Consider the following 19,346-nt stretch of genomic DNA (forward strand, 5'->3'; position numbering starts at 1 on the left):
CTACAGGTAGCAATGGCGTAATCAGTATTACAGCTTTTTAGAGTGATAACTACATATTTACAATGTAAATGACAAGATGGATTATAGGGAGACAGACCAAACAGACTTTGACTTAGACAAAATAAAGAAACCATGTTGCTCGATATATATATATATATACTACAACAAATCCCTTGGCCAAAATGTACAGTATGTAAAAGGGTGGCTAAAATTCTTCCACAGATATCTAATTACGGGAAGTGTTTGGTTGCAATTACATTACATTACATTACATTACATTATTGGCATTTGGCAGACGCTCTTATCCAGAGCAACGTACATTTGATTAGACTAAGCAGGAGACAATCCTCCTCAATTATTACTGCTAAATGTGCTGCAACCAGTTACGTTTAAGGGGCAAATACTTTCACTGGGGTGATTTGGGTTGCTTCATAACTTTAATTAAACAAATGGTATTTAAAAACTGTTTTGTGTTTGCTTAAGTTATTTTGTCTAATATTGTACTTTGTAATATGAAATAGAGGAAATCAGTAAGGGAATAAATACTTTTTCACAGCACTGTTTTTGCCATACACACTCAGTGATCACTTCATTGGGTAGACCTGTACACCAGCTTGTTAATGCAAATAACAATCGTGTGGCAGAAACTAAATGCATAAAAGTATGTAAATGTGGTCAAGAGCTTCAGCTGTGGTTCAGACCAAATGTGACTGACAGTGGAATGATTGTTGGTGCCAGAGAGCTTGGTTTGAGTATTTCAGAAACTGGTGATCTCCTGGGATTTCCATGCACAACAGTCTCTAGAGTTGGCAGAGAATGGTGTGAAAAACAAAAAAACATCCAGTGAGCAGCAGTTCTGCAGGCAGAAACGTGTTGTTAATGAGAGAGGTCAGAGGAGAAGGGCCAGACTGGTTGAAGCTGACAGGAAGGTGACAGTCACACAAATAGCCACACATTACCACAGTGGTATGTAGAAGAATCTCTGAACATACAACACGTCAAACCTCTAAATGGATAGGCTACAGCAGCAGAAGACTTAAGTCTAAAAAATAAGTGTAATAAATACATAAGTGCTCACTGAGTGCATATTATATGGTTGCCATTTACCTGTACTAGATCACATTTAACCATGAAAATATTTTTTGTGAAGCTATTTTTGTAAATCTTATCTGTGAAAAAAAAAGAATTAAAAACAAGATTTCTTTGCAGAAGATCATTGATGTTTTGAACTGACACTAAAAAAATATTTAATCTGTGTCCACCGTATTCATATAAACAATATAGGCAAAAGACAACACATTATACAATGATGAACAACAAATTGAAAAAAATAATTAACAAAATTGGTTTAGTCACGGTTTGTTTGTTTTTTTTGTTTTTTTAATGCATCTCTCAAAAGTGTCATTCGTCTTTTTTTTACAAAAAGTTTAAAAAGGGTGTGTGAAAGATAGCCATGTACCATTTTATAAACTGCCAAACCATTACTGCTTGCTCAGGTGACACACTTATGCAAGAGTCTAAATGAAAGAGAGCAGTACAGCATGTATTTTTAGGATTAACGTTAATTGGTACTCCTACTGCTGCTTCTTCACTTAAGTCACAGACATTTATTAATTTCATTTCAAAGTAAAGTTAAATGTTTTAATGGTAACTCGGAATTCGAGCTGATCCAGGACAGAAGTCATGGACGTGGTTACTCGACCTTGTTCGTCCCTTTCCGTAGTTAGCAGCTGACTAATACAAGGGTGTACTGCTGGTCGTTTCCCAGGGAACGGGTTGGTCAGGGAAACGGAGAAGATGGGGAAACTATGGGTTGTCATCACAGAATGTCACTATCCTAGCTGCCGTTAGCTAGCTAAGTGTAACTAAATGGACCATAAGCTTTTCAAAATGAGGTAGGTAGGTAACAAGTCATAAGAAATTACAATTACAGCTACTTTTCAGCACTGTATACATAAAAACTAATTTAGCTTCTTTCCGAAATCGGAAAAACCGAATTACTGAGTGTATGCTGCTTGTAGCTAACGTTAACTAACGTTGGCTGACATTGTACTAGCCTAACGTTAATGTAAAATATGCCGCGTTTAACAGTTTTATTTAGCCTAACGTAGCTGTATGAAACGATGGCAAGTGGGCGAAATGAGTCGGCTGGCTAACGTTAGCTAGTTGTGCTTGCTGGTTGAAATCTTATTTCAGCTTGGCTAGCTAAGAAGCTACGCTACCTAGCTTTCAGTAAATTTAGCGATTAGCCTGCTATGATATCCATTCTAAGGATCCCCGTTAAGTAACGTTTACTGCCGATCGGTACTGTAACAATCGGCAACCTGGCCAGTGCTAGTATAGCATGCCATTTACGGAATGGTGTTGCGTAACATTGGTTAGACTAGCGGTATTGTTGCTTGCTAGCTAATTGAAACCAATAACGCATATTTGTAGTAATGTTTAGCTGAGAGATATTACACCCGCAAAGCCCCATCGGCGCTAACGTTAACATTAACTGAGCCGACTAGCCACCAGCTAACGAATTAGCAAGATATCTAATTAGCTAGCTAAATAATGAGCCGTCTTTCTGTCCATTCGTTTATAATTTTGCTTTCCCATTAAATAATATGAAATATGAATGAATTAAGATAGACTATGCGAAATACTCGCTATCTTGCACAGTAGAACAATTAACGTTAGCTTGGCTAGGCTACATAGCAGTCAGATAAGCGTACTATAGCTCCACATACAGAGCTCCGAAAAGTGCAGCGGACATAACCAGAGTTATCGTTACCTTTGCTAGCTAGCTCCGTGGTGAGAATAACCATGAAAGGAGCCACACTCCAGATAAAAGCAGCTAGCTAGCAAATCAGGCCAGTGACAGCCGTCTGTCTCCAGATTTTGACATGCCGGTGTGGAAAAGAATGGGCACGCCATATGGTCATCTCCCCTTTCAGCTCTGAGGAGGTAAGTTGAAGTTCAGTTTACACTTTGCACGTTTGTCTGTGAAACGCGTGCATATTGGCGACCATACCCCGTCTCCTCATTGGTGGGCCATCGCTAGCCATTACGGTGGCCAGCTTAATGGTCTGGATTTTCAGCGACGTGAGGTGTTGAAATGTATTAATCGACCCACCACGCCACTGTACATTCAGTTTTTATATTAGCCTCTGATTATAATTGAACTGTTCTTTCCCTGTATAACGTTAGTTATGCGCGACGTTTACCCCTTAGCTATATAACGGTATATTCGGCTATCTATGTACTCCCATCACTTGGGAATTTCTTTTTGTGCCTGTTATAAACTGAGGTCAACACTTTTGCAAGGTGCATGTCCACATACAATGGAGATAACGTTAATGGAATAAATAAATACGGGTTAAAATATGGTTCAATCTTCGCAGTGGACTGTAATATAACCACATTTTAATCTTATCACGAGCGTTATTTATTGATAAAGCCCATGGTTAAATTACAGTTGTGTATCTTCTGTGTTGATACGCTACAAAAGCTTTTAAAAGCAATTGACCGTTTATCAGGTCCTTACAAAGTTTGTTAAAATGACACTCGGCGTAGATCAGTGATATGTGATTGTTTTGAATGTGACTCCCTCTAGATGGATGTCTGCAATCAGAACCCTAACCGCACAGCCCCTGAGACGATGGGTGGACCCCAGAGGGCGGAGCTGCCCCTATGCTCTCGCACGAATGGCTGGAGCTGGCCGCCACATCCCTTTCAATTCCTGGCCTGGCTCCTCTATCTCTACTTCGCCATCATTGGTTTTGGAGTCTTTGTGCCACTGCTACCCTCTCATTGGATCCCTGCCGGATATATTGTATCTTTTCATTGCTGCTTTTGGCTTTTGATGCTTTTTCTTGTACTCAAAACCCTTGTCCCTACAGAGGCCATTCCTAACTTGATCTTAGGGACTTTATAACTCAATTCTCCAATTGTTTAAAGTGGTTTTGTCTACTCTTCTGCTGATTGTTGTTACCCATGTAGTTTGCATTTGGTGTAAGTTGTGTATCCTAAGAGAATTTGGAGACTACGAAATAGATACGTTGAAATAACACAATTATTTACATCAACCAGATCATTTTTGACTGGACACAGCTATGTTGAATGGGAATGGGTAATTACAGTACCATTTAACCCAGTTTCTACTTGAAGCCTTGATGTCTCTTTTGGAATCACTGGGTCAATCTGATGTACTGATACTGTATATTTGGGTAAATAAAGCTGCTAGTAGACTACTACTTCAGCTCATGTATTATCCTACAATATCAGTTGCATGGTTTTGGCAAAATGGAGAGGGTCATTTTGGGCTGTGGATTGTATTGTATGTATAGAATGATACTAAAGTGATCATTTTGCCCTCGGGATCTGGACTCTTGGTGTCCTGAAATGAAAACTCATTGTGTTCTGTGTAAAAGGCTGGATGAGTTTACTGAAAGCTGTTGAATACGGTGCTCGTTTATGTCCATCCTTGACTGACAAGTGCACCGGCGTCATGTTTGTATGTCATCTGTTTGTCCACCTGACCGCCGTCTCCATCGACCCTGCGGATTACAACGTCCGAGCCAAGAGCTACAAGGGCCCTGTGCCCGTGTTTGACCGCAGCAAGCACGCCCACGTGATTGAGAACTGCCACTGCTACCTGTGTGAGGTGGATGTGTGAGTATCACAGTGTGAGGTGCATGTGTGAGTCCCTCTGTGGCAGCCACAGCTCCTCAGACACTCTTAAGTGTTATCTGATGTGTAGATTCAGGTTACACCGTCTCCACAAGAGAGAAACAAGGAAAGAAAACCATCTACCCAGTGGATATCCCCTGTTATTTCAACAGTAACAGAGTTAGTCCAATACGGACCATATTTACTCTACAGTTGAATTAACACTGAATACTTTTCTGTGTAGTGTGCATATAATCATTTTTGTTGTTTGGTTTTGCTGTCATCATCATGCAATCATAATTCTAGCAAGCAGAAGAATGTTGCAAGAGCATGTTTTGTTAATTCGATATTTTTACCGTTTTGTTACAAAAGCACTTTGTTTCATGAGGCTCACTCACACGGTTGTCAGACACTTCTATGTAACAATGGCGAGAGCACATGATCGCCGCTTTAGTAACCTTACTCCCGCTCTGCGGAGAGCTCTTTTCTTAATTTATTGAGCCTGTATCTGTTTGGGTTTCAGCACAACTGAGCCTTAATTAAATCAGTCGGCTGTGTAATTGGATTGAGATCTGTGCTCCGACACTTCTCCTGGCTCTGGAAAAGGTCTGAAATAAAGAGGCCAGACCTGAAGAACTGCAGCCCTTGAGGACTGGGACATAATAGCCCTTCTGTCGTGAATAGAGATGTGATGGGCCCACAAAGCACAGCAGAGCAGTGCACAGGCTCTCTTTGCCGAAAACAGAAGAGTCAGTTGTCTTTCTTTGTTCCACTGGAGAGTGCTCATCTTCCACACATTCATTGTTAATGAGTTTTAATTTGTTTGGGGGGGGGGTCATACACATCAAACGCTTGTCAGAATTTGTGATGTTATTGTTTGGAGCCCAGTCAGGATGCTCGTGTCATATGCTAATGTTTGGCTTTTAAAATTTTATTCTTCTTTAAAGGAGTCCCAAATCGAAGCACTGCAGCGCGTGTAACAAGTGTGTGGCCAGCTTTGACCACCACTGCAGATGGCTCAACAACTGTGTGGGCAGCAGGAATTACTGGTGAGATCACCTGGCCTCCTCACTAACAGAGCAGATGTATCACACCATGTACACACGGATGGCTTGTGGAAGGTCTCTGTTTGTGGTAATAATGTGTTAGGGCTTGTGCGTTTTGTTATTGAGCGTTTTGAAAATGAAATGAGGTGAGGTATGGAGATCTGTGAGATTATGTGGTTGTGCTGTCTCATCATACCATTTTATGTCCTTATAAAGATGTACCACAGATCAAGTCAAGCACACAAAGAGCACATTGTTGTAATAGTAATGAAAACATAAACATCAAATGTAGGCTGCAAGCTGCAAGTGTGTTGTGTTTTGTCATGTTCTGTTAATCCACAGGTTATTCAGAAAACTGTCTTGTAGTGACAGACCAAGCTTTTGGAACCATGATAAATGTGCTTCTGCAAATTGTACTGTATATTTAATCACAGTTAACCAAAACAACGGGATATTGGAGCAATTTAGCAGACTGGTAAACAAGTCCATACAGCAGTGCTGAAATAAACAAGCACACATTAGTTCTCATATGGATGTCTTCTCCTGTACCTGTGGGATCATAGAAAATGATATTTAATGAGAGTTAAGGATTTTGAGAATACACACGTCCGCTGTGCAGTCTGTTAGCGGTTTAAAATAAGCCTGTCTGTAGGCATGTGTGTGGGTGCAGCAGAGCCTGCTCTCAGGGGTGGATTACACATCTGTTTGGCCTGCTCGTGATCTGGAACTGGGTTTATTTTCCCTGGGTGTGCGATCCCAGCCCACTGCTTTTCCCATTCTGAGCCCCAATGACCCACACACCAGGCCCCTGAGAAGCCCCCGAGGCATGTGTCCGGAAAGCCAGCTTTTTCCTGGGATACGGATCCGTTTGTTACAAGTGAGAGAGTGCGAGTCCTGACTGCTGGTTGAACTCCAGGCGACTTCAGTGTAGGACTAGGTTTAGGCCAGTTGTAAGTGCTCATGTTGACTGTGCTCTTTAATTTGTGTTTTCCATTGCAGGCTTTTTCTCAATAGTGTGATTTCTGCACTGCTTGGGATATGCCTCGTTGTTGTCATCGCCAGTTACATCTTCATTGAGTTTTTTGTGGATCCTTCAAAGCTTCGGACTGACAAGCACTTTCAAGGTAAGCTGGTGTGACTGCCGTATGCTTCTTCTTGGTCTTCTGGGTTCACTCTCTGTGTGTATACTTTTATATTACACTTAAGAGTTATTTCTAGAGGGTACTCTTCAGTCAATGTCACCGTTGTCGCTGTACGGTCTGTGTTTCCCGCAGTGAAGAACGAGTCGGTGGTGTGGTTCGTGTTCCTGCCAGTGGCTCCTGTGAGCACCTCTGGCCCCGCCATCCCCGCGCTGGCTGGCATCACCATCGCCCTGGGGCTGCTGTCGGCCGTGCTGCTCGCACACCTGCTGTGTTTCCACATGTACCTCAGTGAGTGTCTGTAGCTGCTGTGTTTCCACATGTACCTCAGTGAGTCTCTGTAGCTCCTGTTTCCACATGTACCTCAGTGAGTCTCTGTAGCTCCTGTTTCCACATGTACCTCAGTGAGTCTCTGTAGCTCCTGTGTTTCCACATGTACCTCAGTGAGTCTCTGTAGCTCCTGTTTCCACATGTACCTCAGTGAGTGTCTGTAGCTCCTGTGTTTCCACATGTACCTCAGTGAGTCTCTGTAGCTCCTGTTTCCACATGTACCTCAGTGAGTCTCTGTAGCTCCTGTTTCCACATGTACCTCAGTGAGTCTCTGTAGCTCCTGTGTTTCCACATGTACCTCAGTGAGTCTCTGTAGCTCCTGTTTCCACATGTACCTCAGTGAGTGTCTGTAGCTCCTGTGTTTCCACATGTACCTCAGTGAGTCTCTGTAGCTCCTGTTTCCACATGTACCTCAGTGAGTCTCTGTAGCTCCTGTTTCCACATGTACCTCAGTGAGTCTCTGTAGCTCCTGTTTCCACATGTACCTCAGTGAGTCTCTGTAGCTCCTGTTTCCACATGTACCTCAGTGAGTCTCTGTAGCTCCTGTTTTTTCACATGTACCTCAGTGAGTCTCTGTAGCTCCTGTTTCCACATGTACCTCAGTGAGTCTCTGTAGCTCCTGTTTCCACATGTACCTCAGTGAGTGTGTCTGCACCTCCTGTGTTTCCACATGTACCTCAGTGAGTCTCTGTTGCTCCTGTTTCCACATGCACCTCAGTGAGTGTGTCTGCACCTCCTGTGTTTCCACATGTACCTCAGTGAGTGTCTGTAGCTCCTGTTTTTCCACATGTACCTCAGTGAGTGTGTCTGCACCTCCTGTGTTTCCACATGTACCTCAGTGAGTGTCTGTAGCTCCTGTTTTTCCACATGTACCTCAGTGAGTGTGTCTGCACCTCCTGTGTTTCCACATGTACCTCAGTGAGTCTCTGTAGCTCCTGTTTCCACATGTACCTCAGTGAGTCTCTGTAGCTCCTGTTTCCACATGTACCTCAGTGAGTGTGTCTGCACCTCCTGTGTTTCCACATTTACCTCAGTGAGTCTCTGTAGCTCCTGTTTCCACATGTACCTCAGCGAGTGTCTGTAGCTCCTGTTTCCACATGTACCTCAGTGAGTCTCTGTAGGGCTGCACCTGCGTCTGTCAGAGCGGGACAGAAAATAAACTCCCCCGTTGTTGGGTCAGAGGACCGAGTGTTTACTATGCTAAATACCATTGGGCTGAGAGAACTGGCCAATCATTGGCCTGCACAGGTTCTCATGGCTACGAAATAAAGCACACAGAATATAATGTGGCTGAGAGGGTCACTAGTGAAGCTACTAGTCTCCACAAGGGGGCAGCAGAGATGCAGTTGAAAAGGTTAATCTGATTCCCATGAAAAATCCACTTCATCAACTGTGATGAATCCAGTATATGGTTTAGATAAATATTTTGGGTCTTTTGTCTGTCTGTTTTGCTTTTACTAAGAGCATATACTGTAGCTATATTGTGCAAAATAACACACACACGCATTAAAATATTGCCTTGATCATTGAGTTGAATTTAGTAGTGTGCATTTTCCTTGTCAAAAATTGTCTTGCTTGGCAGACTCATTTGGCAGAACATTCCCTGGTTACTTCACCACCATTCTATCACCACCCCAACGCATAAATATTTATGGTATCCAAGGTCACCATTTGCACATTAAAAGCTTGCTTGTGTAAATCATTATATTTTGCCAGTCATTCTAAGTGTCCTTGAAATATGTCAGATGGTACACAACAAATGTGTGAGAAGCTAGTTTTTCTCAGAAGAATTCCATACTTACCATGCAAGTCTTGAACTACTGAAAAACATGTTGGAAGCATCTATTGTCATTAACGCGGTCAAAAGCATCTTCTTTTCTCAACAGCTGTGCCCAGATGAAGCACTCACTTCTGATCATATTAAGCTGTTGTGAAATGAACCCGGTTAGGTCCTGATTCCCTGTATTGCTCCTCTTGTGTTCATGCAGTGTGGAAGAGGCTAAGCACCTATGAGTACATTGTGCGTCAGCGACATCGTCAGGATGCCAGGGATTCCACCAAAGCCCCTACTGGACCCGAATCTGTGCCTCCAAACATGAGTCTTGTGAAGGTATGGCCCCTTCCAGCATACAGCCCCTGGGACAGACTGTCTGCTCTTTTTAATCAAGAGTTTTACTCATATTCAGTGTTTTAGTGTTGTCTTTCATTTTTAATGTAATACGACTGTCGCAAGCTTCATGTCAGGCAAATTAACATTTCTTGGGCAAAGGAATATTAACATTTCTTGGGCAAAGGAATATTACCATTTTGGTGTATATTGAATATCTGTTCATGTTTTGCCCAGATATTTCAGATGATAATTGATGCGCAAGGATGAGATTTCTTATTGTTTTTATATATTAAATATTTGTGCTTATATATTACATATTTGTCACATTCAAATGTTGTTTTCTGTCTCTGCAAGTCCATGCAGGTCATATCAGATATATTTCGTACAAATAAATGAGGCTTCATTCTCAAAGGATTTTGTTAACATGCCTCACTCATGTGTGGAAATTGATAATCCATCTGAAGGTATGTCTGTTAATGTTCATAGGAATACATCCGTAGTCATGACGGCAGCGACTGGAGGCATTACACACCCTCTCACTCCTACAAGCACTCACTGACCCCTTCTTGTTGGGGCTTGTCACGTAGACGCTGACATGCATCCTCTGACAGATGAGTTTTGTTGATTTGTTTGCTGATTTGACAGATCGTGTCCAGGGCCTAATCTCAAACGGAAGGGCACGTGATACCGAAGTTCACAGGTTGTTACTGCAAGCAGACTCACACACATCACAGGCACATCACACATCCTCACCCAACAGTGCTATAGCGTATTTAGAGGCACACTTCAGCGAAGATGGAATATGTAATGGTTTTTCCCATGGTAGTGGTTATCCCTGTTAAACATTTCGGTTTTGTTTTTGACCACTTAATACACATTAATGCCATTGTCAGTTGGCTAGCTATGTGACACAAAGTAGTTTTGGCTGAGTAAGTTTGCCTTTTAAATGCAACAGTGCGCATACAGGCACAGTGAGGCACAGACAGTTTTACAGCGTACAGAGGAGCTGTGGAATTGTATACTTTCGGCTAAAATGTTTAGCATTGCAATATCCAAATTCAGCTGTAATGACTTTGTGTTCAGGAAGAAATCAAATCCATGGCAAAGTTTTGTATCAAATGCTCAGTGATCAGTCCTACAACAGGGGTAGAGAATGACTGATTATCATTTATCCATACCTAGCAAGCTGTAATATTAGAAACAGCACAGTAAATGTATATTGGTGACAGGGCTTTGAGCATTGCATTTTGATCAGGTGTAGTGTGAATGGTTCACTAAAAAAGGTCATCTCTTTCAGCTGGTGAATGTGTGATGTGGTGGTGTTGGTGTCCCCCCCGTCCCAGGCTCGTGAGATGGGCGATGTTGCTCATGGTGTGATCAGTGACGGATGGGGGAAATGTCCCAGCATGCACAGAGCCAGAGCGCAGTTGCTGGAGTGTTTTTGGAACGCTGCATGTGTGCGTCCCCACGAGAAGGGCCTCTAATGTGCGTGATAATGAGGATGAATGGGCTTCAGCTCCGTGCAGGCGAGTGCTATAAAAACACGCTCAGGAAGCCTTCGCATGCAGCTGGAGCACGCACGCCCCGCCGCGTAAACAATCACATGATGTCATTTCCTCTTCCTCAAGAGCATGTCGGTCACCTGTCTCACAATGACCTGAGCCTTTGGTGTTCTGGTCTGGGTACAATGGATGGTTACATCTGGGGGCGTTTAAAAAAAGAAAGAAATAAATATTCTTTCTCAGTGTTTGCAAAGACCGCATTGAATGCCAACACTTGAAGGTGTCACAGCATGGAATTTAACAGGTGAGCTTCAATAAAAGGCGTTTCTGTGTTTAACGTAGGGCTCTACACTAACAATTCTTTCCCGAGAGCACATGTGCTCTTATGTTGAAATATCTTGGAGCACAATAATGTGCCCAGTTGTTAGAGGTGCTCCCATTGCTTAGCGTTTATCCAGTTTGTCAGGTTTGAGGAGCAGATGCTCCTTAAATTGGATTACTGTAGAGCCCAGGTTTAAGGTGCTCTTCAACTGTACTAAACATTTGTGTTTTTTTTTTACTCAAACTTAAAACAGAAAATCTCACTGAATTTTACAGCCCTCGCAATCCCTTTTAAACCATTGCGTGATGAAAATCGCAGGATTAAATATTCGAGTGGTTTTTAATCCATCTGCATTAGTGTGTTTTAAAGCAGCTGTTATTTTATTTGGGACTCAGTTGCTCTGTATTGAGAGTTTGGCTGGTGCTGCACTTGGTTACATGGGCCAGGTCCACACTGTACCGGACTTGTGGGGTGTTTGCAAGACTCCGGTGAGTGACCTCACCCCCACCCACCCCTTATAGCCATCTCAGTGGTCAGTCTGGAGTAACTATGGCAACTCACATTTCAGCCTGGCACCAGCAGTAGGTTCCACAGAAGCACCTGTGCTTGGCACCAACACAGAAGATCTGACTTTTCAATACAGACTTCACCAGGGTACCATTATTAACTATGCTTACTGTGTTTAAATGCATGCCATTATGGAATTCAGAAAAGAAAATTGTCTGTATAAACTCCAACAGATGGCTTCCTTATGAACATGAGCAGTGTGCTATATGGAGCCACAACTTTCAACATTAAAATTGTCTGGCAAATGAAAGTAGGTACGAACTGGAAAAATTCTACGATGTTATTGGATTCCGATTTTATTCCATTTTCCTTTTTCATTTCATCCACACAACAAATTAACTAAAGCTTGAAATATGTTATTTGGCTGTTTATGAACAACAGTAATCGTGCATTTTCTATTGTATGTGAAGATTATACCATTAGGGCTAACATTCAGACGCTGTGAACTGACCACATCCTGTAAAGCAGCTCTGCATGTGTGCACTGGGTTCTCCTGGAGCTGGGTGCGGAGAGCGCTGTGTCTATGGAGGAGGAGGTGTTTGTACTGAGGTTCTCCTGGAGCTGGGTGTGGAGAGCACTGTGTCTATGGAGGAGGAGGTGTTTGTACTGAGGTTCTCCTGGAGCTGGGTGTGGAGAGCACTGTGTCTATGGAGGAGGAGGTGTTTGTACTGAGGTTCTCCTGGAGCTGGGTGTTGAGAGCACTGTGTCTATGGAGGAGGTGTTTGTACTGAGGTTCTCCTGGAGCTGGGTGTTGAGAGCACTGTGTCTATGGAGGAGGTGTTTGTACTGAGGTTCTCCTGGAGCTGGGTGTTGAGAGCACTGTGTCTATGGAGGAGGTGTTTGTACTGAGGTTCTCCTGGAGCTGGGTGGGAGAGCACTGTGTCTATGGAGGAGGTGTTTGTACTGAGGTTCTCCTGGAGCTGGGTGTTGAGAGCACTGTGTCTATGGAGGAGGTGTTTGTACTGAGGTTCTCCTGGAGCTGGGTGGGAGAGCGCTGTGTCTATGGAGGAGGAGGTGTTTGTACTGAAGGTTCTCCTGGAGCTGGGTTTGGAGAGCGCTGTGTCTGTGGAGGAGGAGGTGTTTGTACTGAGGTTCTCCTGGAGCTGGGTGGGAGAGCGCTGTGTCTATGGAGGAGGAGGTGTTTGTACTGAGGTTCTCCTGTAGCTGGGTGTGGAGAGCACTGTGTCTATGGAAGAGGAGGTGTTTGTACTGAGGTTCTCCTGGAGCTGGGTGTGGAGAGCGCTGTGTCTATGGAGGAGGAGGTGTTTGTACTGAGGTTCTCCTGTAGCTGGGTGAGGAGAGCACTGTGTCTATGGAGGAGGAGGTGTTCGTACTGAGGTTCTCCTGGAGCTGGGTGTGGAGAGCGCTGTGTCTATGGAGGAGGAGGTGTTTGTAATGAAGTTTCTCCCCCTGTCCCCCTCTCAGGACGGGAGCTATGCAGGTACGCTGGGCTACACCAACCCTGAGATGGAGGTGGAGGTGGAGGAGCCCACCGCAGCGACCGCACGGGCAGGACGAGAGTAAGCCGCACGCAGGGAACATTTTCACATATGGCCACCCGTTTACTGGCAGGTTTTACAGGGTGGTGAAAGCCAGGGATGGAAATATGGATCATGCTGCAAAGCACTTTGAGCCACTTGGCTTTTACAGGGGGCTGAACTCATATACAGTCTATGCTGAAGTCACCATAATCAAATCTGTATGCACATCTAGTCAAACAGTCATGCAGTGCGGTTCTTCAAAATGGCACTTTTATGCATCGATTCAGATATTACCATGGCATCTGCTATTGTGGGTACTCATGCAGATTCAAAGATTATGCTATTGTGCACTCGCTTGTGGGCAGTGTGTTTTACATTTCATGTTCTTTGGTTGTAGTAACATGAGTATTTATTGTTACACAAGAGTGGGTTTCACCATTAATTTAGGGGTCATTCTATATTTGTTCAGCAGATTGAGATGATCTACTGTACACAATCAGTCTAGGCCAGTTTGTACTCGTTTTATTACGTATAGCAAATTATAAATACTATGTACATACATTTAGCGTTGACAATTACTTTAGAACAGTGATGACAGAGGAAGCTGCCCTTTGTTGCTATAGAGGCCATCTGTGCAACAACAAAATGCATGAAATCAAAGCGCCTTCAAGTTACTCAAATGCGATTAAAAAATAAATAAATAAAAGGTAACCCATGACAGTGTACAGGCTAAACTGGAACAGCCATTCTGTACTCTGATAGAAGTGTGATAGAACGAGAGGGACATGCCGGAGAAGCGTCTGCTCACTGGAGAAATGAGGACAGTGAGGAATCACCAGGCCCACTTGTGGAGACTGTTTTAACAGCCACAGTTGCTCCTGTCAGTCTGGAGTTGTGAAGTGGGTGGTGTGGGAAATGTAAGGAGGTATCGGTTTGTTCTCTGAACTGTTGTGGCACTTGAGCTAAATCCATGTTGGGCTGTAGAGACCGCACAATCTCCAGGGTAGTTGCCTTGACTCCCAGGTCTGCAAGTTTGTTTTGTATAGCTGGTAAGATTCTCCAGCCATTGACTTGCATACGTACATTATAAATGGTGGTTTATCAAAAAAATAGTAGGTTCACGATTCAATGAACACTGAAGAGTGCTTTGTGCTTTCGGCAAATTGTATTATATTTCGAGAAAGTCTCATTTAATAATGCTGTTGGGCATTTGTAATGTTCTCTCAAAACTGCCAATGAAAATATTATTATTATCTGATAGTCAGCTTGCTTCTAGTCTGGCTTCCATGACCTGCAGCATGTGTAATGTTCTCCTTATGATCAGTAATTTTCATGTGGCTTAGATTTGGACTCCATATTACACTCAGTGACTCATATCCTGGGGTTACTCCTCAGCTGTTTCCATACCTTAGTTTCTGTTTTGTGCCCACAGAATTAGATCTTGAGCGTTTCCTTCACGCCAACATTCCTGATTAGCATTGGAACAGATTTCCCAATATGAAGCGTGTCGTGATTCCTCCAGCTGTAATTCCATCGGTGACAGCGCTGGGAGGCTTTGCCGTGAACCTGTCCTCCTCAGTGTGTGCCCTGTTCTCACTGTTCCCCCTGTCCTGTGCATTGGGACCAGGTTCTATGGCAATGGCAGTGTGCAAAACTCATCGCTGAGGATGGCTGACGAGGAGCCCCTCCCCGCCGTGTCCGCAGAGCACACGCCGGTCCCCCACTCACACAAACGCACACAGGTAAGACCGCGCCCACACTTCACCAGGCCTTTCAAAGGGGAGAAGGACCTCCCTGTTAAAGGTATCAGACAGAGCCCTTGTTAATCAGCAATGGAGTTCCTCTACTCAGTCTGTCAAATCCAAATCCAGCCCTGGTTTTCTTTCCTCCCAGGTAATTAACTGAGCCATTAGTGCTGTTGATTTGCCGAACTGTCTTCACACATGACTCCCAGGTAAAGGGAGGATGTAGGTGTCGGTCCTCCAGGACCGTGATTTGAATAACAGGGCTGGCATTGACACGCCAGTCTGTGTGCAGTTCAGCCCAGCTCTCACCTGCCACAGTACACTGCACTAATCTTACCTGGAGGGAGTGATAAACCTTTGCAGCAAAAGCCAGGAAGCTCTGTCACCCGAAATGGAGTCGAGTCTGTGGTCACAAAGTGTCCCCCGGGCAGCTGTGTGTGTGAGTGCACTATCCGGTCAGGTAGCCATGAGGTTTTTCATTGTAATTCATGTGTTAATGTAATGCTTCAGCCTTTAATTCATTGGATAAGGTGCCTGATTTTCTCTGATGTCTCCGTCTCCTGTTTGACAGAAGAAAAAGAAGAAGAAGAAACTGCACAGACTTCCTGAAGAGGCGACCAATGAGAGATCTGCAGAGAGCAGCTCCAGCAGACGGCTTCCTCCGAGACCTGCAGAGCCCGGTGAGATATGCTCACACATGCACGCACACACATGCACGCAGGCAAGCACACACACGCATATACACGCAAGCAAGCACACACACGCACACCTATGATCCCTGGTTGTGATCTGTTCATTGTCTTCATTATTATATACTTTTAGGCCTAATTCTAGATAGCTACATATAGTACGCAGGGGTCTGGCCTACCCGTTCTCAATGGAATTATGGCCACAAAATTGCTAATTACGAGCAGTAATCTTGGAGTCCCTTGTTATTCACCCAACTGTAACTGTCTCCTTGCTACTATACAGTTTGCTTCAGCACTTTGCATTATTGCAGTATACAGTACAATAAGATTTCAGTATCTGACTCCGTGAGATATCAGGCACTTCACTGTGTACATGGGGTTGTGTAGCTCTTCCCTTTCCTGTAAAGTGCCCTGCAAGGTGTCCCTCACTTTAGCTGTGACTTCACTGAATCTCGTGAGATGATTGGCAGGCAGGGAGCTGGAGTACTGCTGTCAGGCATCAGATAATCTCACATGTGCTGCTCGTTTAAGAGAGGCTTGTGTACCGAAGTGAATGAGTTCGTATGAGGTCAACGATGAGGTAAAGTGAGAGGAACCGCATATTGCTGTATTTCTGTCCAGAAATATGGTGTTGCTGTTTAGATTTGTTCCCGTTATTCTGTCTTGTGAAGGATGGGACACTGGAGTCCCCAAACAGCAGGGTCTCTCAGTACTGAGGCATGAAGTCAGTCATTCTAAAAATCCAGCTGTCCGATACATTCCATAACTGCATACTTTTGTCTCATTAAAAGACATCAAATTCAATCATTCTTTCAAAGGAAAAAATATCTGTAATGTAGAACTGCCACATTTGTGAATCTTGTTAATGCCCCCAAGCATGTGATTTTAGTAACATATGTCACTCCGGATGCCTTAAAATATGAACTGTATGTATATGTATTGTTGATGGTAAAATAAAGACTATGATATGACTATGTATAATATGAATATTATGCACATGCACATATAGTCCCTATGTGAAGGGTAATGACTACATGGGTGCGTATAATATTGACAGTGGTATTCATGAGCAGTTATTTTGTTAAGTGGTGAAACCTCCTCCCTGCTTGTGTGTGGCAGTGGCTGAACACCTCCTTGTGTGTCCCGCTCTGCTCTCCCATAGACCCCAGTGTGAGTGCGGCTACTGTGGTGGCCTCCCTGAGCCAGCGCCTCCCCTTCCCAGCATTCCCTCTGCGGGCGTCCCTCCCCCCCCTGGCCCCCGTGCGGGCGACGGCCCCCCCGGCTGAGTACCACTCTGACTCTGCAGAGTCGCTGGAGGAGATCCCCGTGGCCCTGGCGCAGCTGGGCAGTGCGGCCCCCGCGGGGCCCCGGGAGCCGGGGGCCTCCTCGTCCCTGCAGGCCCTGCGGCCCGTCCTGCCGCCCCTGCCCTCGCCCCAGCCCCGGACCAAGAGGAAGGCCCCCTCCCGACACCCCGGGGAGCAGCGCTTCGAGATGCTGCCCCCCGTGGTGTTCGTCAGCAGGTCCAGCGGAGACCCGCCCGACCACAGAGACTACCCTGCCCCCGAGGACCCCCGCAATGCCCTGGGGAGGCGCAAACAGACCAGCAAGAGGAGCCTGGAGGAGCCGGGCCCCAGGACAGGAACTCTGCTGCCTTAGAGCCGGCCAGAGTAGGGAATGGGGCCTTCGAGCCGGCAGGAGCAGGGAACACCGCCTTAGAGCCGCTCTGTTGAGCGCTAACGTTAGCGCGTCTCTGGTCTGCCGCTAACCCTGCCGTTCTGGACTGCGGTCGATAAAAGACAGTTGAAGGTGAAGACCTGGGTTTGGACCCTGCCTATGCAAACACTTCAAAACAGGAGAAAATGTATCCGGAGCATTTTCTCTACCTCTCGATTTCCAATTAGGGAAAGCCGTTTTTAAAAAGCTGACAGTTAACCACTACTTCAGTTTCTCATGACACATTTTTAAATTACTTTCACTTGCACGTAGTTCACTGTAGCATCACACCGTGATATATTTTCTTAGCGAATGTTTATTTTAAATGATTTTTAAAAATATATTTATTCAAATATGTTAAATGCCAAAGGATATAAGTACATTATTTTAAATAATGAAGAACCTATGTTGTTACCAGAAACCTTAATTTTTTATTATTGTTTTTATTTTCCATGGAGATGATGCAAATTTTGTGTACTTGTTATGTCTGTGTTCTGTACTGTAGTTTCGTATTCCTTGTTCTGTTCTTACGGGGCTTTGGCCTGGGGCAGTGCTACACGCTGTGAGCTGTTCATTTAAAAATCAGTGGTTCACCATCTGACAGGACCTATAATGGAGCCCAGCAGGGCCCAAACACACACAGGCTTCTCACACGGGATAACAAACACACTGCAGGTTATGAGCCAGGCTCTCCGATGAATATCGTTTTATGGTAATGAGCCAATCTCCCTTCTGCATATAATGTGCATTAAGGAGAAGTCGGGGATATATTTCAGAATGAGGCACTGTGTCGTCCTCTTCTGTCCTCCCCGGCATATCAAGCTTTCTCCATAATGACATTTATCTGCCAGTGAGCGGCTTTGGAGATAATCAGATAAGCACAGCACACGCAAGCAAACAAAACGCTGATGGTAACTGTCCAAACAATATATGATATATGCCTTTTGGTAAATAAACAATGAAGCATTTTGGATTCAGTTGTGTGTGTACCTAGACCTCACACGGAAGAAACAAGGTGAGCCATCACTGCCAAATCTCCTTAAACTAACCATAACTAAAAATAACCAAGCTAAGAGCCTGCATCATCTGACCTGAACTGACCCCCGCAGACCACAGCCTGTCATTGAAAACAACTGGGCCACAGCGTGTAGAGCACCCCTCTCTGGTCATGTCCTTCAGTAAGAGAACCCGCGTTTGATCCGAGGTAACCAAGTCAGCTAGCTTCATTGTTTTTGAAAGCAAAATGATACTTGTCCTAAAGTTCAAAGCAGATTGTGTCTTGTGAAGGACTTAACCTCATCTCAATTTGAGTCCAGTCATAAACTATTTTATTTATTGAAACTGTCTGTTGTACTTAACATTTCACGTAAATACTTTCAACCACTTTATTTTCTACGGTTTACCACTTGCACATTTTGGTAACACTAATAATAAATTTGACCTGGTCGTAGCATGTTGATGGTGCTGTTTATTATATCACTTGCACAAACCGATATGTTTCCTGTTCGTTCCACTTTCAGTCTGATTGGTGCACATATTCACATTTATTCTAAAAATTGTCTTTTCACTCAGTATGGTTGTACATTGCATCGTTTCAAAGTTAATGCATTGAAATGTAAATGACACCGGTGATGATTTGAAGATTCAGTGGTGAATATACAGCACACAGTGCTTAATCAGCCTTGACATGTCTGTCATTTAACAGATTTACTCTCCCTATAATCATAGACATCCTGTCCGAATGGCTGTTGACTGATCAGACGTATGCTGTGTATTTAGACATGGTAAGTTAACTTGGATGTTGCATGGGGATTTTAATGTCTGGGCCATTTAGCATTTTAAGAGAGCTACTGTGCTGAAAAAAGCTGAAAGTTATACCGCGTAATAAAACATCTGGACTGACGTCCTGGAGCAGGTCAGACCCCAGCCCTCTTGGCTCATGGATGGATGCGTTCAGTGCTTTTCAAGATCCGCCACTGGTGGAAAACCACAGGTCTGATCCAGACTTGTGTTTCGGTTACTATAGAAATCAGTCTTCCACAAACTCGT

General features: G+C 44.2%; 1 protein-coding gene across 3 annotated transcripts; it reads left to right on the plus strand.

The window, feature by feature from the left end:
* The first annotated feature begins 1,775 nt into the window (after positions 1–1,775).
* Positions 1,776–18,747, plus strand: zdhhc1 (zinc finger DHHC-type containing 1). 3 transcript variants are annotated; one of them, XM_061222159.1, is made up of 12 exons: positions 1,776–1,895; positions 2,881–2,949; positions 3,599–3,817; positions 4,481–4,656; positions 5,601–5,702; positions 6,699–6,823; positions 6,974–7,129; positions 9,157–9,278; positions 13,095–13,189; positions 14,778–14,892; positions 15,467–15,575; positions 16,747–18,747. In XM_061222159.1, exons 2-12 carry the CDS (start codon positions 2,920–2,922, stop codon positions 17,238–17,240), a joined length of 1,743 nt encoding a protein of 580 aa, XP_061078143.1. In that variant the 5' UTR covers positions 1,776–1,895; positions 2,881–2,919; the 3' UTR covers positions 17,241–18,747. The 3 variants fall into 3 exon arrangements, with proteins under 3 accessions (XP_061078143.1, XP_061078145.1, XP_061078146.1); XM_061222161.1 differs by having other exon boundaries at positions 1,793–1,899; XM_061222162.1 differs by having other exon boundaries at positions 1,797–2,949; positions 15,470–15,575.
* The last annotated feature ends 599 nt before the right edge of the window (positions 18,748–19,346 follow it).

This window comes from Conger conger, chromosome 15, assembly GCF_963514075.1.
Source record: "Conger conger chromosome 15, fConCon1.1, whole genome shotgun sequence".
Lineage (NCBI taxonomy): Eukaryota > Metazoa > Chordata > Actinopteri > Anguilliformes > Congridae > Conger > Conger conger.